The following is a 24,486-nucleotide window of genomic DNA, read 5'->3' as shown; positions in this document are numbered from 1 at the left end:
CCTCAGTTACCGTGGTATATATTGTATTATCTTATTGATTTTGTATTTTTGGGCTTTGTATTCTTCTGCTCTCTGTACCTGAGCTGTGGGAACGCACGCATTTCCCCGCCGTCAGGTCAATAAAGACTCATCTTATCTTACTTCTTAACAAAGAGGTTTTATTGTGTAAAACCACAGGAAGTGTCTGTGCTGTCATTAGTGCTTTTACTGTGAAAAGACATGTGAGGAAAACGCTGAGGGTCTTCAGGTGAGCTAATGATAGGTCACGTGTTTTTCCTTCGTGCCAGAGGCTGATGTACTGCAGTACTGCATGTAAAAGTACTTTGACTGCGCCACTGTTACACAGGCCGGATGTACTTTTTACTTTTACAAGTGTACATCTCTTAAATCGGGTCTTTTCTGACTGGACTCTGGCAGCTGCTGCAGTCAGGAAACAGGAAGTTGATTAACTGTGACGTAAAACAGGTAAACAAACAAACGGACTTCAGTACGAAAAGAATCACTTTGAGCCCCAGAGGGCGCTGCTGTTCCTCCAGGCTGCTTCGGCATGGCACGTGATGACGTAAGCCTCTCAGTATACGTCACGCCGGGGTGAAACCCGGGGGTCGGTGTCCGGAGGAGCACAGAGGAGCGGAGGAGCCGCCGAAGGAGCTGAGAGGAGCTGCCACGTCCAACATGAGGTAAGGAGTTTCGGGTCACGTGATTGCAGGTTCTTGTAGTCGGTGCTGATCAGGATCGATACTCAGACTCACTGACGGACGCGGTGTAGCGGAACTCCAGGTGATCAGGTGTCATAAACGCGCCGCGGGGGCGTGGTCCCGCAGCTCAGCGCTCACGCAGGTGGAGGTGATGAAGAGGGAGGATGAAGGTTTGTGCGCTTGGGTCTCAGAGTGAAAGGAGCTGCGGGCCACTGCTGGCTCTGTCATCTGATTGGAGGAGATTTTACCGTTCAAGTATGTCTGTGAAGGTTCTCAGTCATCCAGGTCATCGTAGTCAAAGGAGCTTGCAAAGAAAAGCGTCTGGACTTCTTTAAGTTGCTTGAAGACGTTTCACCTCTCATCCGAGAAGCTTCTTCAGTTCTAAGGTCAAATGGTGGAGAGTCCCAGATATAAACCTAGCGGGAGTGACCCCCCACAGAGGGACAAAAGGACCCCTGATGATCCTCTAATCGCCTGAGCCAAGGTGTGAAACTGGGTGTGGGTCCCAATCAGCCAGAGTTTCAGGTGAGCTTACTGTGAAGGTGGGGGTCAGGTTTCACAATGGCACAGAACTGAAGAAGCTTCTGGATGAGAGGTGAAACGTCTTCAAGCAACTCAAAGAAGTCCAGACGCTTTTCTCTGTAAGCTCCTTTGACTAGTGCTCAAGTACAAAACAAACAAATATTTCCTAAAATGTGTTTGTTTTTAAAATTTCAAATGTTGTGTAACAAGAGTTTGTTTCCAATCTCTTAACCAGTGTTGGTAATCGATTACATTACTGCCCATCTCTGCTCTTCACTAACACATGGGTCTGTGCACACACACGCAGCACTGCGGCTGTCGTTGTGTTTGTATGCAACAAACTGCACATAAGTGCGTGCATGAGTTTGTGAGTCTGTCACTGCACTCACACAGCCTCAGCATGTTTGTGCTCTCTGCTCATGTTGGCTTCAGATTAATCTTTTTTGGCTTTTTAAAGAACTTATTTTAACAAAAAGTCACTTCAGGGGTCAAAGTGCATTATATTTCTGCACATCAAGGTACGGGCAGCGAGTGGCCCCCAGGCCACGGTTTGAGACCCCTGGGTTAGGGTGTGAGTTTACTGTAGTGGCTGCACACGTCACTGAAACCGAGGAACAGCTGAAGCAAAGCGGTTATAAAATGTGAAACTATCATCGGCCGGGCGTTTCCTTTCCAACATCCAGCGAGCAGCAGATGCCTCGCTAAGGTCAGAGGTCAGGAGAGCGGACAGGCTGCTGATAGGAAGCAGCCTTTCTGGAACCTGACTGACGTCCAATCAGGTGCTAACCAGCTGTACCAAATAAAGTGTCAGGGGGGCAAGGCAAGTTTATTTGTATAGCACAATTCAACAACAAGGTGATTCAAAGTGCTTTACAGAGACATTAGAAACAAGAACAAATAAAAAGCATGATTTAAAATTGATTAAAACAAACAAACAGAACAGTAGATAAAATCAGTAGTTAAAATGTAAGTTTTGAAATTTAAGCTTAAAAGTAAAACAGTGTGTATTTGGTGCTTTATTCAAATGCAGCTGAGAATAGGTGAGTCTTCAACCTGGATTTAAATAAACTGAGTGTTTCAGCTGATCTGAGGCTTTCTGGGAGTTTGTTCCAGATATAAGGAGCATAAAAGCTGAATGCAGCTTCTCCGTGTCTGGTTCTGACTCTGGGAACTGATAACAGACCGGATCCAGATGACCTGAGGGATCTGGAAGGTTCATGCTGGGTCAGGAGGTCACTGATGTATTTTCATTCATTCATTTCATTCATTTCATTCATTTATTTGTTCATTTCCAGGCACAACAAATACCTATATTGAACATAAAATGCACAAAACAAAAAACAAAAATTGCCTGAAAAAGGAGTGGGACGAAGAAAACTTATTAAATCCCACCCCTATACTCACTCATCAACAAAAAAACAAAACAAAACAATAAACTTCCCGCAGCTACGCCCATTATTGCATACAGACCCATCAACAGCCCCGGGCGCATACAAGCATCTAAACTGCAGCTCGCAAACAACATTTAGAGCCTTCATAACTGAATACAGAATATATAAATTATAAATTGCATTACCACAGGTAACAGGCAGTAATAACTACAAGTAACAAACACACATACATATACATACATATATATCTACACACACAAGTACATATATGTACATACATACGCACACTTTTTTTTTTCTTTTTTTTTTGAATCCATACCAGCAATGGTAAGAGAACAGACATTACAGAGCACACTAAAACCCATCATTGAGTATACTGTGACCAGACCAACTGTTTGTAGAGGAATTTAAATCTATGAATATTTTTGCATTGTTTCAATTGTAAACTCAGACTGTTCCAGATTTTCACACCACATACAGACACACAAAAACCTTTACGGGTTGTTCGAGTTCTGGGTAATTTGAATTCTCCAAATCCTCTCACATTATAAACCTTTTCTCGAATTTCAAATCTAGTTTGTAAATTTGCCGGTAAAAGTTTAGTAAAAGCTTTATACAAAATTATGGATGTATTGTAATTAACCAGATCCTGGAATTTAAGTAACTTTGCCTGAAGAAAGAGTTTGTGAGTATGATCTAGATAACCAGCCTTGTGAATAATACGCAGTGCTCGTTTCTGTACTGTGACTCATGGATTAGTTGTATTTTTATTTCCCCACACTTCCACACAATATGTAAGATATGGAAGAACCAGGGTACAGTACAGAGTACGAAGTGCATCTTTATCAAGGAATTGTTTCACTTTGTTCAAAACTGCGAGGCTTCTGGAAATTTAGGTTTTTATGTGTCTGACGTGGGGTTTCCATGAAATTTTATTATCAATTACGACTCCCAAAAATTTGTTTTCACTCACGTTATCAATTGGTACACCTTCAATGATAATTGGTAATTCTATATTATATTTTAAATTACCAAAAAACATTGCTTTAGTTTTATTTATATTTAATGATAATTTATTTATGTCCATCCATTTTTTTTATTAATTTTAGCTCCCTGTTTACGGTCATTACAAGATCAGTATAATCATCGCTACTGAAAAATATGTTGGTGTCATCTGCGAACAGTATGAGTTTAAGTACTTGAGAAACATCAAAAATATCATTTATGTATACATTGAAAAGTTTTGGTCCCAACACTGACCCTTGGGGAACACCACATGTAATACCAAGTTTCTCTGAATGGTAATGCCCTATGCTAACATATTGTTCCCGACCCGTTAGGTAACTTTTTAACCAGTTACCAGCTTTCCCTCGAATACCATATCTTTCCAATTTATCCAGTAAAATTGAGTGATTAATTGTGTCGAAGGCCTTTTTGAGATCAACAAAAATACCAACTGCATATTTATTTTTATCCAGTGTATCAGTAATTTCTTCTACTGCCTCAATTATCGCCATTGAGGTGGTTCTTTGCGTTCTGAAACCATACTGACCAACATTTATTATTTGATGTTTTTCAAGGAATTTTTCTAATCTTGAATTAAAAAGTTTTTCTAGAATTTTTGAGAATTGAGGCAGTAGAGAAATAGGCCTATAATTGGTAAAACTGTGTTTGTCATTACTTTTATATAGTGGTATTACTTTCGCAATTTTCATTTTTTTTGGAAAACAACCGGACTGAAATGATAAATTACAGATATATGTTAAGGGACTAGCAATATTCAGAATAACCTGTTTAACTACAGACATATTTATGTCATGATAATCCATTGAAGACTTACTTTTACATTCTAATGTGATATTTATTACTTCTTGCTCATTTGTAGCTGAGAGGAACAGTGAAGAGGGATTTGATTTTATATTACTGATATTTTCATTTTTATGACACGGGATGTCCGCTGCTAGTTCAGGGCCAACATTTATGAAGAATTTATTGAACCCATCGACAATATTACTCATGTTGTGATTTTCACCATTTGCATCAGTAAAATATTCAGAATATGATGTTCCAGAAGATCCTTGTTTAATTAAGTTGTTTAACACATCCCAAGTTCCTTTTATATTGTTTTTATTTTCATATAATCTTCTTCTATAATAAAGTTGTTTGCTCGTTCTTATAATATCAGTCAATTTATTTCTATATGCTTTATATCTTTGTTCCACTTCTTTTGTTTTTACTTTGATAAACTGTTTATACAGATTGTTTTTCTTTTTGCAAGCATTAATAATTCCTTTTGTGAGCCAAGGACTTTTTATCTTTTTTTTCTTTGTCATGTGTTCGTTTACAGGACAATGTTTATTGTACCACATAGTAAAAATATCTAGGAAATTGTCATAAGCCTTGTCCACATCTGACTCTTCATACACCGAACTCCATTTTGGTCCTAAACCATTCAGAGCTTTATAGACCAGCATCAGGACTTTAAAGTCTATCCTCTGACGGACAGGCAGCCAGTGTAAAGACCTCAGAGCTGGACTGATGTGGTCCACTTTTTTGGTCTTAGTGAGGACTCGAGCAGCAGAGTTCTGAATGAGCTGTAGTTGTCTGACTGATTTTTTAGGTAGACCTGTAAAGATGCTGTTACAGTAATCAAGCCTACTAAAAATGAATGCATGGACTAGTTTTTCCAGGTCCTGTTGAGACATCAGATCTTTTATCCTTGATATATTCTTGAGGTGATAGTAAGCTGACTTTGTTATTGTCTTAATGTGTTTTTCTAAGTTTAGGTCTGCATCCATCACTACACCCAAATTTCTCGCCTGGTTTGTGGTTTTTAGATGTATAGATTGAAGTTCTCTGGTGACCTGTAATCGTTTTTCTTTGGCGCCAAAGACTATTACCTCAGTTTGTTTTTGTTTAGCTAGAGAAAATTGTGGCACAACCAGTCATTGATTTCCTCAATGCATTTACCAAGAGCCTGTACAGGGCCTCGGTCTCCTGGTGACATTGTGATATATATTTGTGTGTCATCTGCATAGCTGTGGTAGTTTATTTTGTTGTTCTTTATAATCTGTGCCAGTGGGAGCATGTAAATGTTAAACAGAAGGGGTCCCAAGATGGAACCTTGGGGAACTCCACATGTGATGCTTGTCTGTTCAGATGTGAAGTTACCTATTGATACAAAGTATTTCCTGTTTTCTACGTATGTTTTGAACCAGTTTAGTACAGTTCCTGAAAGACCTGCCCAGTTCTCCAGTCGTTTGAGTAATATGTTGTGGTCAACTGTATCAAATGCTGCACTGAGATCCAGTAAAACTAAGACTGACATTTTTCCACTGTCTGTATTCAGACATATGTCATTAAACACTTTGGTCAGAGCGGTTTCAGTGCTGTGGTTCTGTCTAAAACCTGACTGGAAGGCATCGTAGCAGTTATTCTGTGTTAAGAAGTAACTGAGCTGTTGAGAAACTGCTTTTTCAATGATCTTACTTACAGTTTTTCTCAGTTGCTTTGGTGCATTTCTCACAACAGAATTAAACTTTGCACAACAGTTAGTTCAACCTCCACAACATGTAGTCGTTTTGGCACAACCTTGTGGCGGTTTCATGTTCATTGCGTCCAAAGGCAAATGCCTTTGGACATGAAGCAGTTGAGTAAGTACAAATATCTAAAGAATGGTCACTTTTGACTTGCTATTCATCACTATCTCCTTTCTTTTATCATGAATGTCACAATTATTTATACTTGTACCGGCTGAATAGTCATTGTCCTTACAACTAATAGTCTTCATTTCATTGCTTGTGTCAGTGCACTCAAAATTGTTGAACATCTTGTCAAACACTTTGTACACCCATTTTGAAAACCCTATTTTTAAGGAGTTTCCATGAAACCCCTGCAAACGTTTGTATATCTTGACGAAGCGGGATTCAATCTTGCAAAAGGCGTGAACGAAATCACATTGGAGAAATAGCCACCATTGATGTCCCAGGCCAACGAGGAGGAAATATTACAATGTGTGCAGCAATCTCAGAAAATGGCATTCACACCCATATTCCTCGTATTGGTGCATACAATACACAACACCGGTTGGCTTTTCTGGACGCTCTTTATAGGGACCTAATCCCACAAAATGAAAGGGATGATCCTGGTGACAATCGGACAATGTATGTAGTGGTTTGGGATAATGTTAGCTTCCATCACTCTGCTGTAGTCGGGCAGTGGTTTGCAGCACACGACAGGATGCTTATGGAGTTTCTTCCTCCTTACACTCCATTCCTAAATCCAATTGAGGAGTTTTTCTCTTCCTGGAGGTGGAAGGTATATGACAGGCATCCACATACCCAAATGACCCTGCTAGCAGCTATGGATGCAGCTTGTGATGACATCACAGCAGAGTCCTGCAGAGGGTGGAGTTGACACTCCAGAAGATACTTTCCCCGATGCATCGATAGAGCTGACATTCGCTGTGATGTTGATGCAAATATGTGGGCAGACAGACGGGAGCGTCTAGATATCAATGATTGATATGCAGCAGTGTCTGTTTTTCAGTTTTGTTTTTTTGTTTCATAACCACTGGAGTGAGGTTTACTGTCTAAGTGAGTTTATGTTTGCTGTAAAATGTTTGATTTACTGTATTTCCCCAGTTTGCACAATGCTGTGAACAGTTTCAATTAAATATTATCAAGAGTGCATATGGAGTGTCTTGATTTTCCTTTACAATTTATGGTTTTCAACATGCCATGCATGCTGTCCAGACTTGACATGTCATTGGGAAGCACCTACAAAGAAATCCGTCACAATGAGAACATGTTCAAACCATTTGATTTTGTGACCAAAGGTGCTGGTGTAATGACTTGTAATTGTGACAGCCCCGACACTTTGATTGATATAAGTACTTGCTTTTGATGAATGTATTATCTGTTTTGATTAAGGGACTTGCTTTTGAAGCATTGACTACTTATTTTGAACAACTGACTTTTCTTTTTGATGAAGTGACTCACTTTTGCAAGTTATCCACCATGTTTTGCAGTTTGCACTAATTGTTTTGAGAAGAGCCTTAGTAGTGGTGCAGAGATCAATTCTGTTGTGAGAAATGCACCAAAGCGACTGAGAAAAACTGTAAAAATGGGAGATTTGAGATCGGCCTGTAGTTGTTCATTTGTGTCTTGTCAAGATTGTCCTTTTTCAGTATAGGTTTTATTACAGCAGTTTTTAGTGATTCTGGAAACACACCTGATAATAAAGAAAAGTTGGCGATCTGTAACAGGTCTGACTCTAAAGTCTTTGAGACCTTTTTGAAAAAACTTGTTGGCAGGACATCTAAACAGCAGGAGGAGGAGTTCAGTTGACCTAAGATGTCCTCCAGGTCTTTGCTGTTAATAGGTTGAAACTGTTTCATGGTGTTTAAACAGTTTTTTGGTGGACACAGTACATATCCTGGATCTGCTGTTGATGTACCAATTGCTTGTCTAATTTTTTGGATTTTTTCTGTGAAGAATTTGGCAAAGTCATTGCAGGCCATGGTTGAATGAAGTTCAGCTGCCACTGACACAGGAGGGTTTGTTAGCCTGTCAACTGTAGAAAATAAGACCCGAGCATTATGGCTGTTTTTAGTGATGATGTCAGAGAAGTAGGACCTCCTTGCATTCCTCAGTTGTAAATTATAATTGTGAAGTTTCTCTTTATAGATGTCATAATGAACCTGGAGGTTTGTTTTTCTCCATCTGCGCTCAGCTTTCCTACACTCTCTTTTTTCATTTTTCACCAGTGTGGAGTTTCTCCATGGAGACTTTTTCCTTCCAGAGATAACCTTCACCTTAATGGGAGCAATAGTGTCCATTACATTTAACATGTTAGCATTGAAGCTATTGACGAGCTCATTGACTGACCCTCTGGGCAGGTCAGGTGTTAATGGGAAGACCTGGTTAAAGATCTCACTACTGTCTTCAGTTATACACCGTTTTGTGATCACTGCTGTTGATATATTTATGTGGGCTGAGATTTTACTTTCAAAGAAAAAGGGCATGTTTACTGATGGTGCTGGGTGGGAGCAGGCTTTCACTGAGCATGTGCAATAGGAACAGGCTGGTGTGCGTGTAACGTTCGCAGAAGGATGCGTGCGGGCCTGGTCCCAGGCCTCTGATGAGGAGGGGGCCGGACCTCTGTGACGTCCTGACGAGTGTCGCTTTGCTTCCTCTCAGACTCATCCTCATCTCGCTGCTCTTCTCGCTCGGACTCGGTGCTCAGCAGCTGTCGCTGTCGGGGATGTACGGCAGCCTGTGCTCACCAAACTTCCCGGAGCCGTATCCCCGGGACATGCAGCTGCGCTGGAACGTCAGCGTTCCTGACGGCTTCCAGATCAAGCTCTACTTCAGCCACTTCGACCTGGAGCCGTCTTACCTGTGCGAGTACGACTACGTCAAGGTGAGACACAGGATGCCAGTTTTTGGTGTGTGTGTGTGTGTTTGCGCGCCACAGTGATGTCACAAACTATGGTTCTCTGTCTGCAGGTGGAGGCTGAGGGGGAGGTGCTGGCGCTGTTCTGTGGGAAGGAGCAGACGGACACGGAGGCGGTGCCGGCTCAGCAGGCCCTCACTTCCCCCAGAAACTCCCTCAGCCTCCTCTTCTCCTCCGACTTCTCCGACGAGGAGCGGTTCTCCGGGTTCGTGGCTCACTACAGCGCCGTGGGTAAGAACCAGACCCAGCCCGCCCGAGCAGACGGGTTCGGTCTCTCGCCATGACGTCTCCTCTGGAGCCGGAGTTTGGACCTTCAGGTGTTCATCGGAGTTCTGCTCGGTGCTGGTCTGAAGGTGGGACCGAGCAGAACTCTGACGAGCAGTGAGCGAGTCTGCGGACTTCCTGTTTCAGTGCGACTCAGTTTCAGAGGTCACCTGACAAAAAGGCGCAGTTTGTTTGCGTTTCTCATCTGATGCTTGTTTCCTGTCTCCTCTGGTCCCGCCTCTGGCCCCGCCCCTCTAGACGTAGACGAGTGCAGCGAGCGGAGTGGCGAGGACGCGCTCTGCGATCATTTCTGCCACAACTACATCGGAGGATACTACTGCTCCTGTCGCTATGGTTACCGGCTGCACTCTGACAACCACACCTGCAGAGGTGAGCGCAGACATCGGCTCGGGTGTCATAATCCACAGCACCCACAGCTGATTGCTCGCGTTCATCCACAAGTACAGTAGCGTGCGCTGCGGGGCTCTGCTTTCCAAAGATATGAGCCCCACATGAACCACGGGTGGGGGAGGAATGTGTGGGTCCTCACGTGTCCTGACAGATCAGTGCTGTGGACCGTGACCCCGCTGTGACTGATAGCGGCGCCTGATCGGTGGTAAATATTTGCGTGTTTCTGTGTGGGGGAGGCAGGCTCTGTCTGAGTTCTGCCTGTGCGTGTTCACGTCTGAGGGTTTGCTACAGAGCAACGACCTCTCGGTGACCTCTGACTGATTACAGAACCATTATAACACAACACACTGAGTGTGCAAAAGTCTTGAGTCTCACCTCTTTTCTTTGCTTCCGGTTAGCCACGCCCCTTTAATGTCTCATATTTTTTCCCCTCCCAAACATGGATGCAACAAATATGATACAAAACACAGATATACAAATGAGTATTTAATCCACTGTGATCGTTCAGGAACATCTGGAAACATCTGACTATCAGCATGACAACAGTGCAAACACAAAGCTGTGCATTAAAGCACAGCTGGATAGAAACACACAAGCCTGTGAGAGCCGAACATCAGTGTGGGAAGAGCTCTGAGTGTCCTTCAGGAAGCCTGCAGATCCTCAGAGAGCAAATATACAAACTCAGTTTTTGACTCTGCTTTTCTGTGTGTGTGTGTGTGTGTGTGTGTGTGTGTGTGTGTGTGTGTGTGTGTGCTAAAATGCACTACTGTAAATGATGTATAGACAATCATTCTGTACAATACAATAATTATAGTTCTACAACTGTTTATTAATAGTAGCAATTGTATCTCTACAATCTCAAATAGTTTTCATATTTTAACCATATTTATATCCTGTTCATAGCTTGTACACTCACTGCAGCCAGTACATACTTAGAGCATATTCATAACATGCCTTCATACCGTGTACATTGTAACATACCTATAATAGATCCATATTTTGTAATATATCAATATTATTGCCAAAGCACTTTCTGGATGGATGCAAACTGCATTTCTGTTGTCTTGCACTTGTGACGTATGCAATCACAGTAAAGTTGAATTCTATTCTGTTCAGTGGAGTGCAGCAGCGATGTGTTCAGGGAACGCTCCGGAGTTCTGAGCAGCATTGACTTCCCTGCTCCGTACCCAAAGAGCTGCGAGTGCTTGTACCGCATCGAGGTGGAGGATGGCTTCAGGCTCCGCCTCCAGTTTGACTCACACTTTGATGTGGAGGATCACCCTGACGTCAGCTGTCCCTATGACTACATTAAGGTGAAGAAAACACACACACAGACACACACTCGGGTGACGTGTTGGAGCTGTTAATCAGCTGTTTTCCTGTCAGATTAAAGCAGGAAGTGCTGTGTTCGGTCCGTTCTGCGGCGATCGATCTCCAGGAGTCATTCAGACCGACAGCAACGTGGCCTCCATCGTGTTCCACAGCGATAGCTCTGGAGAAAACCTCGGCTGGAGGCTCGGCTACACGGCTACAGGTGAGTCCATGTCCAGGTGATGCAAACAGACACACAGCTGGGAGTTATAGCTTTTATTGTCTCCTGACAGGAAGTCAATGTCCCGTGCCCAATACTCCGCCCAACGCCCTGATGAACCCCTTCCAATCAGAATATTTCTTTAAAGACCACATCCTGTTCACCTGTGAGCCTGGATACCACCTGCTGAAGGTAGGGGGCGTGTCACATCAGCTGAGTTTGGTCAACCCAAATGATGTTTAGTTTGTTTCAAAAACAGCGGCGCTGCGCACGTGAAGGAATGGGCCAGCGCACTGGCGTCCGTTTGACAGATCGAACTGTCAAACGGATCGGTCACGCAGAGCGCGAACGCGGCGTGCGTCCGAGCTATGCGCCACAGGTGTAGATCAGCTGTGCGGGTCACATGGTCTGCAGTGATGCTGCTTGTTGCTAACCTGGCTGCGCTGTCTCTGCTCAGGACGGAGGTCACCTGGATCACTATCAGATCGACTGCCGGGCCGATGGATCGTGGAGCGACCGTCCTCCTCCGTGCCACAGTAAGACTGCTCGACCTTTGACCTCTCCAGAGTGTTTGTGTTTCAGTGTCTCCCGTGTTTGAGTCTGGGTTACTGCTGCTGCAACCTGTTTCCTGGAGCACACACGCCACCTGCTGGCTCTCTGCAGACTCTACAGGAGCGTCACAGTAGTGCTAGTTAGGCTTTCGTTTAGTAAACCTGAAGCTCCGCCTTTTCTGATGCTCTGTTAGTACAGTAGTGACCTCACAGCAGCCATGTTATTGGTCACATGATGTCATTAAAAGGCTCCAACAGCACAAACACGGCCCACGGGTCCAGCTCAGGTGAAGTTAGTAGCTACAGCCACCTGTGTCACCATCCACATGTCAGTCGCAGAGGCCACGCCCCTAATAATGCAAACAGGTGAGTTACGACTGACATGTTTATTTTACCACCGCGGGGAGGGGGGGACTGGCTGACCAGGCCGGTCGTGCTGTGGTAGGCAGGCACCGCCGTGGCGTCCTGCAGATCAGTTTTGAGACTGACAGGTAGCTGTCTGTGCAGGTGCTGAGAGACAGTTCAGGTCTGCTCACACACTTTCCTCTCGCTCTCGTTTCTCTGCAGACTCCAGGAGGAAGCCCAGCTCTCTGTCCAGCATCCGGACCAATCACAGCCTAGCTTAATGAGCAAGCCAGTCTCATTGGCTGATAAAGATACTGCAGGAGCGAACAGTGTTGATGTGTCTGTATTTTCCAATAAAGCGTAAAACCAGAAGCTTCTGTCGTGTGTCTGTGACTCACATTCAGGGATCGCGGCGCTGATGTGTTTCTGTCACACGTGTTCGCGTTCTTTGTCTCGATGCGTGTTCCCGTGACGCCCCCTTCAGGACACGCTGACTCTTCAGCCTGTCGGGTCTCACGTTACGTTGAGATGAGTTTCAGATTAAAATCACGTCACACTCACGTGTCTGGATCATTGGAACACGTCAGTTCTGATTCGTTGTCGCTGTCGGTCAGCTGTAGTTTGGTTCTGGCTCATTCTTCCTCCTTTCTGCTCAGACTCAAAGCTGATTGGTGTTTTTGTCCTGTCTGTCACAGTGGTGGATTGTGGGAGTCCAAAGATGGTCGACATGGCTGACGTGGTGTTTGGTAACCATGACAACAGCACACTGTTCGGTGCGACCGTTCAGTACGTGTGCAGGGAGGGCGGCGTCCAGCTTAACAGTAAGAGGTCTTCCTGTTTGGTTTCCTTCAGTGGTTGCTGTGCAGTGACAGCTCATCCGATTATTGGCTGAACCTTGTTGTTCCTCGAGCTCTGTGTCTGGTTGTAGTAAGGAAATGTTTTTATTCATTTTTATTATTTTGTTCTCATCTTTGGGCAATTTGCTCCTCATCTGTTTTTAAACATGTTGATAAAAACTGGACCTGCTATTGATAACCAGAGGCCTCCTCACACTCCGGTTACTGTTTGTAGCTTCATACAGGTGTGGTCTGAGTGGAGACTGGGTTGATTCAGAAGGAAGGAGCACAGTACCCACCTGTCTGCCAAGTACCTGCCCGTCTGCCTGTTCACCTGTCTGTCTGTTAACCCGTCTGTCTATTCACCTGTCTGCCTGTTCACCTGTCTTTCTGATAACCCGTCTGTCTGTTAACCCGTCTGCCTGTTCACCTGTCTGCCTGTTCACCTGTCTGTCTGATAACCCGTCTGTCTGTTAACCCGTCTGTCTGTTAACCCGTCTGTCTATTCACCTGTCTGCCTGTTCACCTGTCTTTCTGATAACCCGTCTGTCTGTTAACCCGTCTGCCTGTTCACCTGTCTGTCTGATAACCTGTCTGTCTGATAACCTGTCTGTCTGTTCACCTGTCTTTCTTTTCACCTGTCTGCCTGTTCACCTGTCTGTCTGTTCACCTGTCTGCCTGTTCACCTGTCTGTCTGATAACCTGTCTTTCTTTTCACCTGTCTGTCTGTTCACCTGTCTGCCTGTTCACCTGTCTGTCTGTTAACCTGTCTGTCTGATAACCTGTCTGTCTGTTCACCTGTCTTTCTTTTCACCTGTCTGTCTGTTCACCTGTCTGTCTGATAACCTGTCTTTCTTTTCACCTGTCTGCCTGTTCACCTGTCTGTCTGATAACCTGTCTTTCTTTTCACCTGTCTGTCTGTTCACCTGTCTGCCTGTTCACCTGTCTGTCTGATAACCTGTCTGTCTGTTCACCTGTCTTTCTTTTCACCTGTCTGCCTGTTCACCTGTCTGCCTGTTCACCTGTCTGTCTGTTCACCTGTCTGCCTGTTCACCTGTCTGTCTGATAACCTGTCTGCCTGTTCACCTGTCTGCCTGTTCACCTGTCTGCCTGTTCACCTGTCTGCCTGATAACCTGTCTGTCTGTTCACCTGTCTGCCTGTTCACCTGTCTGTCTGTTAACCTGTCTGCCTGTTCACCTGTCTGTCTGATAACCTGTCTGTCTGTTCACCTGTCTTTCTTTTCACCTGTCTACCTGTTCACCTGTCTGTCTGTTATCCTGTCTGCCTGTTCACCTGTCTGCCTGTTCACCTGTCTGCCTGTTCACCTGTCTGTCTGATAACCTGTCTGCCTGTTCACCTGTCTGCCTGTTCACCTGTCTGTCTGATAACCTGTCTGCCTGTTCACCTGTCTGCCTGTTAACCTGTCTGTCTGATAACCTGTCTGCCTGTTCACCTGTCTGCCTGTTAACCTGTCTGCCTGTTCACCTGTCTGCCTGTTCACCTGTCTGCCTGTTCACCTGTCTGTCTGATAACCTGTCTGTCTGATAACCTGTCTGCCTGTTAACCTGTCTGTCTGATAACCTGTCTGCCTGTTCACCTGTCTGCCTGTTCACCTGTCTGTTCGCCTGTTCACCTGTCTGTTCACCTGTCTGCCTGATAACCTGTCTGTCTGTTCACCTGTCTGCCTGTTCACCTGTCTGTCTGATAACCTGTCTGTCTGTTCACCTGTCTGCCTGTTCACCTGTCTGTCTGATAACCTGTCTGCCTGTTCACCTGTCTGCCTGTTCACCTGTCTGATCACCTGTCTGCCTGTTCACCTGTCTGTCTGTTCACCTGTCTGCCTGTTCAACTGTCTGCCTGATAACCTGTCTGCCTGATAACCTGTCTGTCTGTTCACCTGTCTGCCTGTTCACCTGTCTGTCTGTTCACCTGTCTGTCTGATAACCTGTCTGCCTGTTCACCTGTCTGCCTGTTCACCTGTCTGTCTGATAACCTGTCTGTCTGATAACCTGTCTGCCTGTTCACCTGTCTGCCTGTTCACCTGTCTGTCTGATAACCTGTCTGCCTGTTCACCTGTCTGCCTGTTAACCTGTCTGTCTGATAACCTGTCTGCCTGTTCACCTGTCTGCCTGTTAACCTGTCTGCCTGTTAACCTGTCTGTCTGATAACCTGTCTGCCTGTTCACCTGTCTGCCTGTTCACCTTTCTGTCTGATAACCTGTCTGTCTGATAACCTGTCTGCCTGTTAACCTGTCTGCCTGTTAACCTGTCTGTCTGATAACCTGTCTGCCTGTTCACCTGTCTGCCTGTTCACCTGTCTGTTCGCCTGTTCACCTGTCTGTTCACCTGTCTGCCTGATAACCTGTCTGTCTGTTCACCTGTCTGCCTGTTCACCTGTCTGTCTGATAACCTGTCTGTCTGTTCACCTGTCTGCCTGTTCACCTGTCTGTCTGATAACCTGTCTGCCTGTTCACCTGTCTGCCTGTTCACCTGTCTGATCACCTGTCTGCCTGTTCACCTGTCTGTCTGTTCACCTGTCTGCCTGTTCACCTGTCTGCCTGATAACCTGTCTGCCTGATAACCTGTCTGTCTGTTCACCTGTCTGCCTGTTCACCTGTCTGTCTGTTCACCTGTCTGTCTGATCACCTGTCTGCCTGTTCACCTGTCTGCCTGTTCACCTGTCTGTCTGATAACCTGTCTGTCTGATAACCTGTCTGCCTGTTCATCTGTCTGCCTGATCACCTGTCTGCCTGTTAACCTGTCTGCCTGTTCATCTGTCTGTCTGATAACCTGTCTGCCTGATGTCTCTGCGTGTCCAGCCTGCGGCCAGCCATCCCGCCCTCTCCCCCCTCAGGTGAAGCGGATTGTGGGCGGTCGTAGCGCTGAGCCTGGCTTCTTCCCCTGGCAGGTCCTGCTCAGTGTGGAGGACCTGTCCAGGGTCCCAGAGGATCGCTGGTTTGGCTCTGGGGCCCTGCTGTCGGAGTCCTGGGTCCTCACAGCTGCCCACATCCTGCGGTCCCTGAGGAGGGACACCAGTGTCGTTCCCGTGGCCGCTGACCACGTCAAGGTTTCTGAAGTTCTCTCCTATATCTGTGATCAGCTTTGTGTCTCTGCCAAACCGTGGGACGGATGCTTATCGGCTGTAAGTGACCTGCTTGTTCTGTCCTTCAGGTCTTCCTTGGTCTCCATGATGCCAGAGACAAACGTCGGGCCACCAACCTCTCCGTAGACCGGATCTTCCTCCACCCGGACTTCCAACCCAACAACTACAACAACGACATCGCCCTGCTGAGGCTGAGTGAGCGGGTGGAGTTTAACCAACTCATCCGTCCAGTCTGTCTCCCACTGCCTCACACACAGGTGGGTCACAGCTCCAGCTGAGTCTGCACAAAGCCGTGTTCACTTAGGTGTGATCTCCCAACACAAAGGTCAGAGGTCACAGGGAGAGGACCTCTGAGCTGACAGACACAAAGGTTATCAGACAGACATGTTAACAGACAGAATTAAAATCCTTGTAAGAGACTGAAAATGTAAAACTAATAATAAAAGTCTGCTTTATAAAAAACTAGAATGACTTTAAAAGGATCTCAGTGATTAGGTGGAGTTAGCTTTCCTGAGCTCTTCAGGCAGGAAGACCCGGTTAAGGCCTCCTTACCTGTACAGGTGTCCGTGAGTCTGCCAGAGTGTGCTTGGCAAAGTCGGGGTAAAAACAAAGCATGGTGCTCAGCAGCAGTGCATGAACGTGAAGCCGAACCTCACCTATGCTGAGCTTGCTCCAAAGGTCAGCTGGTCCCCTCATTAAAGACGGGGGGAGGAGCTACTCCTCGACACTGAGGCTGTGTCCCATTTCAGGGTCTGCACGCTTGAAGTACGCATTTCAAGTGCGGTTACGTCACCGCCACACGACGACGGCTGTCCCAATTCGAAGTGTGCTTCAAATGCCCCCCCCCCCAACCGGTCGCAGCAGATGGCCCCGCCCCTCCCTGAGGTTTCTTCCTGTTAAAAGGGAGTTTTTCCTTCCCACTGTTGCCAAAGTGCTTGCTCATAGGGGGTCATATGATTGTTGGGTTTTTCTCTGTATCTATGAAGCGCCTTGAGGCGACTTATGTTGTGATTTGGCGCTATATAAATAAAATTGAATTGAATTGAAATGCATACTCCAAATCCGCCGTCGATTTCCCCAAATATCAAGCGTGGTCCGGTGCACGCTTTGTGGTCCCATATATCCCACAATTCAGAGCGCGGCGGTGGGTGTGGATTATTTTGCCGCAAAATACGGCAGACGGGAGCGGCCAAAGAGGTTTTTTTTTTGTTTTTTTCCCAAACTTTATTGAAATTATAAAGCGAACAGTCAGTCATTCCAGTTCAGTTTGTACAGTAGACATACAAGGCAAATAAGAGTAACAATATACAGTACAATGAAATAAATAAAGGATAAAAAAGGAAAAAAAAGGGGGGAATGTGACAGACTTCATAACAACTTTGTACTTGAAAGTTGTGACAGCTCATTCGTTGAACATTTCTGAATGAATTTCAATCAATGATAAACCTTTTATATTGGAAGTTAATTTAAGAGAGTTTAAGTAATATTCAATTTCAATCAAAAACAAATTAAATGATGGGGTTGAGTTTTGAAATTTACATTTATGTATGTGGAATTTCCCTAATAAGATGGAGCGGCCGAAGAGTGAACTGTCAAAAGTACTGAATATGACGTCACTCATTTATGTGCCAATGTGTAATAATTAAAGTCAGTCATATATCCACAAACACAACAAGCTGAAAGTCAGTGATATATGTGTATATATATATATATATATATATATATATATATATATATATATATATATATATGTGTGTGTGTGTATATATATGTATATATGTGTATATATATGTGTGTGTGTGTGTGTGTGTGTGTGTGTGTGTGTGTGTGTGTATATATACACACACACACACACACACACACACACACACACACACACACACACACACACACACACACCCAGCACACCCCTGCGGGCAGTTTATCCTTCAAGCTCGGGTCCTCTACCAGAGGCCTGGGAGCTTGAGGGTCCTGCGCAGTATCTTAGCTGTTCCCAGGACTGCGTTCTTCTGGACAGAGATCTCCGATGTTATTCCCGGGATCTGCTGGAGCCACTCGCCTAGCTTGGGAGTCACCGCACCTAGTGCTCCGATTACCACGGGGACCACCGTTACCTTCACCCTCCACATCCTCTCGAGCTCTTCTCTGAGCCCTTGGTATTTCTCCAGCTTCTCGTGTTCCTTCTTCCTGATATTGCTGTCATTCGGAACCGCTACATCGATCACTACGGCCGTCTTCTTCTGTTTGTCTACCACTATGTCCGGTTGGTTAGCCACCACCATTTTGTCCGTCTGTATCTGGAAGTCCCACAGGATCTTAGCTCGGTCATTCTCCACCACCCTTGGGGGCATCTCCCATTTTGACCTCGGGACTTCCAGGTTATACTCGGCACAGATGTTCCTGTACACTATGCCGGCCACTTGGTTATGGCGTTCCATGTATGCCTTGCCTGCTAGCATCTTGCACCCTGCTGTTATGTGCTGGATTGTCTCTGGGGCATCTTTACACAGCCTGCACCTGGGGTCTTGCCTGGTGTGATAGACCCCAGCCTCTATGGATCTTGTACTCAGAGCTTGTTCTTGTGCTGCCATGATTAGTGCCTCTGTGCTGTCTTTCAGTCCAGCTTTGTCCAGCCACTGGTAGGATTTCTGGATATCAGCCACCTCCTCTATCTGCCGGTGGTACATACCGTGCAGGGGCCTGTCCTTCCATGATGGTTCCTCGTCTCCCTCCTCTTTCTTGGGTTTCTGCTGCCTGAGGTATTCACTGAGCACTCGGTCAGTTGGGGCCATCTTCCCAATGTATTCTTGGATGTTCGTTGTCTCATCCTGGACTGTGGTGCTGACACTCACCAGTCCCCGGCCCCCTTCCTTCCGCTTAGCGTACAGCCTCAGGGTGCTGGACTTGGGGTGAAACCCTCCATGCATAGTAAGGAGCTTTCTTGTCTTTATGTCAGTGGCTTCTATCTCCTCCTTTGGCCAGCCTATTACCCCAGCAGGGTACCTGATCACGGGCAGGGCGTACGTGTTGATGGCCCGGATCTTGTTCTTACCATTCAGCTGACTCCTCAGGACTTGCCTGACCCTCTGCAGGTACTTGGTGGTTGCAGCCTTTCTAGCGGCCTCTTCATGGTTCCCATTTGCCTGCGGGATCCCCAGGTACTTGTAACTGTCCTCTATGTCTGCAATGTTGCCTTCTGGTAGTTCACTCTTGGCATACAGCTTGATGTCATCCATGTACAGGAGGTGGCTGACAACTGCTCCGTTCCGTAGTCGGTATCCGTAGCCAGTCTTGTTAATGATCTCACTGAGGGGGTTCAGGCCTATGCAGAACAGCAGTGGGGACAGAGCATCTCCTTGGTAGATCCCGCACTTGATGGTGACTTGTGCTATGGGCTTGGAGTTGGCCTCTAGTGTTGTACGCCACATCCCCATTGAGTTCCTGATGAAGGCTCTTAGGGTCCCATTGATCTTGTACAATTTTAGGCATTCCAGTATCCAGCTGTGGGGCATTGAGTCATAGGCCTTCTTGTAATCAATCCAGGCAGTGCACAGGTTGGTCAGTCTGGTCTTGCAGTCTCGGCTGATTGTTCTGTCTACCAGTAGCTGGTGTTTTGCGCCTCTGGTATTCTTGCCAATTCCTTTCTGTGTCCCACTCATGTATTGACCCATGTGTCTGTTCATCTTAGCCGATATGATGCCTGACAGGAGCTTCCATGTAGTACTGAGGCAGGTTATTGGTCGGTAGTTGGAGGGGACCGGTCCCTTCTTGGGGTCCTTGGGGATCAGGACCGTCCGGCCTTCGGTTAGCCATTCCGGGTGTCTCTCGTTAACTAGCAGCTGGTTCATTTGTGCTGCCAGACGCTCGTGGAGTGCAGTCAGCTTCTTCAGCCAGTAGGCGTGAACCATGTCGGGCCCTGGTGCTGTCCAACTCTTCATACTGGAGACCCTTTCTTGGATATCTGCCACTGTGATGGTTACTGGACCCTGTTCAGGGAGGTCGCTGTGGTCTGCCCTCAGATCCACTAGCCACTGAGCATTGCCGTTATGGGTTGCGTCCTTCTCCCATATGCTCTTCCAGTATTGCTCCGTCTCCAGCCTTGGTGGTGCTGTTCTCTTATTATTGTTCCCTTGCCACTGAGAGTACACCTTTGCTGGTTCTGTGGAGAACAGCTGGTTTATTCTCCTGCCTTCTATCTCTCTGGTGTACCTCCTCAAGCGGCTGGCCAAGGCTGTGAGTCTTTGCTTGGCAGTTTCCAAGGCCTCAGGTATGGACAGCTTGCTGTATTTCTTATGCACCTTATTTGTCGCACCTTTCTGCAACTCCGTTAGTTGGCTAACCTCCCTCCGTGCTACTTTGATCTTGCCCTCTAGCCTCCTTCTCCATGGAGGGTACTGCCCCTTGTGGCTGTTCAACTTGTAGCCAAGCATCTCACTGATCACTGCTGCCGTATTGTAGATCAGCTTGTTAGTGTCAGTAATCGTGGTTGTAGGTATTGTCCGTAGTGCTGCATTAACATCATCTAGCAGACCTTCTGAGGGTACTTCACGTAATCTTGGTAACCGGCTACGCGGGATCCAGGTTTCAAGCTTGGCCATTATCCTATTTTTCAGGTCAGTTCCTCTCGCACTCAACGATCCTTCTCCTATCGCACTTGGGGCTATGTACCCAATCTCGGGTGGGGGTGATGATATCTCCCCCCTGACCTGGCGTCCTGACTCCTCCTTGCCGTAGCATTTGTGTTGTACCTCGTCAATCTCTAGCTGTGAGAGCAGTCCCTTCTTTCGAATGTTGGAACACTGAGCTACTAGTTGTTTCGCCGTCATTGTGGATGTTGGGTATCGAAGAATCCATAGGTCCGTCATCCTATTCATGTAGCCCCTGCCGCCGGGGTTACTTGCGTAGTAGCATTCCAACAACGCCCTGTTTTCGTCTCTTGCCCACCGATGCCTTCTTGTTCCAGTAGCCCACTTTTCGTCAGGGTGCCCTGGTTCCTCAACACCTGACGCGGACCTTGTTGATCCGGGCGACGCCTTCATATTTATCTGTCTCGCTCATGTCTGCGGTAGGCTCGCTTAGCATAGGGGGTCTAGCCTTAGGACCCTTACTGGATACAGACGCCCAAGGCAGGAATCGAACTTGCGATCCTGGGTTCCAAAGGCGTGTAGTCTAACCACTACGATATATATATATATCTCATAATAATCTGACAATACTATAACATTGGCCATATTATATTTACATTAACACAGTGAGATGATTTTAGTCTCATGAACAACATTAGCTAATTGTTATTTACTAACTAATCTTAAATGACTGTTCAGCAATGACGTCTCAGACACGTCTGCTTTGGGCTCGATGTGGACACGTTTGCTTTATTTCCAGTATTTTTGAATCACATGTTTCTTTATTTTTACTGGTGATGTCATCGCCTGTTTGAGGCAGTGAGATCAGATCGACTAAGGATGTAAATATTTTACTGATCTGTCTGCTGCTTGACCTCTGACCTCTGTCTTTACCCCAGGATGACCCCCTGGCACCTCCCCCCAACTCTCTGGGTGTGGTTGCTGGTTGGGGAATCTCCAACCCCAATGCCTCTGCTTCTTCCTCCCCCTCATCCACTCTGACCTTTGACCCTGTGTCGGACACCGACCTCGAGATGACCTCTGACCTCCTGCAGTATGTGAAGCTGCCTGTGGTCTCCCAGGCCGAGTGTGAGGCGAGCTACGCCTCGCGCTCCGTCAGCTACAACATCACTGACAACATGTTCTGTGCCGGCTTCTTCGAGGGGGGGCGGGACACCTGCCTAGGGGACAGCGGGGGTGCATTTGTAATGGAGGACGAGGTCAGCCGGAGGTGGGCGGTGTTTGGGTTGGTGTCCTGGGGTGGACCAGAGGAGTGCGGGAGTCTGAGAGTGTATGGAGTCTATACCCGAGTGGCCAAATACGTGGAGTGGATACAGAGCCACCTTCACGCTGCCCCCTGGTGGTGATGCTGGGTTTTTTAACACTTTGTTTTTATTGGTAGTTTTGTATATTTTTTACAAAACATTCAGACATTAACAAGTACAGAGCACTAGGCTTGCAAAGATGCATTAAAAAAAAAGGTATCCATTTATGGTACAATCAAATCAAACAGGTGAATTACAGCGATGATACTTTTGGTACCAGAATTTATAATATTTTTCCATTCAAGTAAAGGTCCCATTTTTTCCATTACTTCTCAAATTTATCAGCAGCAAGTCTTAATGAAAAAGTCTCTCCATTGTGTAAATTTCCTTGGTAATGCCTATCCAGTCCAAAAATGACGGTGGAGCCACGTTTAGCCATTTGCGAGTTATGGCTTTCTTTGCACCAGCCAGTAGTTTTAATAAAAGGTATTTGTCCGATTTCCTCAGTCCTTGGTATGAGGGGAAACATCAGCGAAAGGCCTGCTCAAAATGACACCCTTGAGCGACAGTTGGAAAACATCGCGGAACGGATCACTGCAGTTGTGAGGTCTCAGAATCAAAAGACTGACAACACCATGGAACAGAAGTTTGATACCATCATGGGGAGGCTCGCGGCTCTCCAACAGGAGATCGAGGGACCAGTGTCAGAGGGCTAAATTTGAGCTGCTCACAAAGGAGAAATCAACAATATTCAACATTTGGACACCACGGCGCCAGCTGCTAGGCCCAAGGCTGGAGCCCACCAAAACAACTCCCAACTCCCTGATAACGACTGTGTGATGACTATTCTTCCCGTCCCATGAAGGCCACCTGGGTTGGCTGGCAGACTGTTTACTTAGCCTGATAGAGCGAAGGACACTGTCTCCGCTGAACTATGGACACGCACACACATACACTGATAGGCACTCACTCATCCCCCCTCCCTTTCCAACGCCTTCGATGCTTGTTTCCGGCGAGGGAACACGGCGGGTCTGTGTGCCGCGCTGGAATGATAGCGCTGTGCAGGGTGGCTGCTGTGTTTCTTCGGATTACTCCTCACCCCCCACCCACCCCTGTGGCTTGTCATGTCTTCACAATGTTGTGCTGTGGACATTTATGTGCTTTTTTGTGCAAAGGAGTTTTTTGTTTCCTGTTCTCATGCTGTCCTACCATGGAAGCACAGCATGAGTAGGGGTCTCTTTTTTCCTCTTGTACTTTCCCCATTGTAGTGTACATTTCAATGTTTTTTCTCTGATTCTACCAATCTCCGACCTGTATCCCCATGTAATGTTTGTGCTATATGTGTAAGGTCGGGGGGGGGTCCCATTTCACTGCAGGGCAACCTGCATGTGACGAATAAAGCTTTGATTGAAGATCATTCCAGCAGTCAGACAGTCAGACAGCTACTGATTTGATATTTTTTATTTTGTTTACTAGAACGAGAGCCCGCCTCACATCATCGTGAGTTTGTCCGTTTCGAACAAAGCCTGTTTGATCTGTATCTGCTAGTTCTGAAGTTATAAATTCCAACTGTTTAGCTAATAGTGTTGCAAATATCCTGTAGTCAATATTCACGACTGATATGGGTCTGTAGGAACCACGTTCTGTTTTGTTCTTACCCGGTTTGGGAATTACTGAAATACCTGCTCGTTTCCAGGATGGGGGTATCTCCCCCTGTAAGCACATGGTTAAAGCAAACCCTCAGCAGAGGGGCTACGAGATCTCTGCTTGTACCACTCTGCCGGGTAGCCGTCCTCACCGGCCATCTTATTTGAAACGGCCTGGTTAATCTCCTCCGCAGTTACTGTTGGTGTTAATCTTTTATTTTGTTCCTATCGATGGTAAATCAAGGAAAGAAATGCATTAACAGAGGGCACATCTGTCGTGGTGGGTTCTGCGTACAGTCGGGTATAATAGGTCACAAAAGATTCTTTATGCTTTTCATGTCATATCTTATCATTTGCTGGGTTTTTAATTCTCTGAATAAATCTGTCAGCCTGCTGTTTCCTCTTGGCTTCTTGGATTTGGGACCATTTTCATAATAATTCTGCATGAATTTAGCCCTTTTCTCTATTTGGTCATCATATAACCTGTTTAATATCTGTTGTGCTTCTTTCATTTGTGATAAGGTGTCATCATTGTTACTTTTCAATGAGGTCTTTTAGATGTTTCTCTGTTTCCTTTTTTTATATGAGGACCACAAAACTAGATTCCCTCTAAGAACTGCCTTCGCTGCATCCCATAAAATACTGAGGAGAAACATCACCATTGTTATTATAGTCCATGTATTCCTTAAATTCTTCTTTTACAAACCTTTTGAATTTTACATCCTTTAGTAGACCAATATGAAGCGTCCATGAGTGCAGATGGAGTGTCAGGTACACGCCTGCATGGTCCGAAATATCTCTCAGCCCTATATCACAATTTACAATCCTGTGCTTATCAAAGT

At 45.9% G+C, this 24,486-nt stretch overlaps 1 protein-coding gene across 2 annotated transcripts; it reads left to right on the top strand.

Annotated features, from left to right (window-relative positions):
• The first annotated feature begins 601 nt into the window (after nucleotides 1-601).
• On the top strand, nucleotides 602-24,032 carry masp1 (MBL associated serine protease 1). 2 transcript variants are annotated; one of them, XM_085371424.1, is made up of 13 exons: nucleotides 602-680; nucleotides 8,812-9,034; nucleotides 9,121-9,298; nucleotides 9,590-9,721; nucleotides 10,859-11,055; nucleotides 11,129-11,276; nucleotides 11,347-11,465; nucleotides 11,731-11,809; nucleotides 12,865-12,990; nucleotides 13,241-13,315; nucleotides 15,825-16,072; nucleotides 16,177-16,365; nucleotides 21,633-24,032. In XM_085371424.1, the coding sequence occupies exons 1-13, from the start codon at nucleotides 676-678 to the stop codon at nucleotides 22,098-22,100; spliced, it is 2,187 nt and encodes a 728-aa protein (XP_085227550.1). In that variant the 5' UTR covers nucleotides 602-675; the 3' UTR covers nucleotides 22,101-24,032. The 2 variants fall into 2 exon arrangements, with proteins under 2 accessions (XP_085227550.1, XP_085227551.1); XM_085371425.1 differs by lacking the exons at nucleotides 602-680; nucleotides 8,812-9,034; nucleotides 9,121-9,298 and adding an exon at nucleotides 9,311-9,420.
• The last annotated feature ends 454 nt before the right edge of the window (nucleotides 24,033-24,486 follow it).

Source organism: Diplotaxodon limnothrissa, linkage group LG14 (genome assembly GCF_057381915.1).
Source record: "Diplotaxodon limnothrissa isolate DT_005_m linkage group LG14, D_limnothrissa_male_GT1.1, whole genome shotgun sequence".
Taxonomy (NCBI): domain Eukaryota; kingdom Metazoa; phylum Chordata; class Actinopteri; order Cichliformes; family Cichlidae; genus Diplotaxodon; species Diplotaxodon limnothrissa.
Note: the sequence above shows the minus strand (reverse complement) of the source record. Positions and strands in the feature narration are given on the sequence as shown.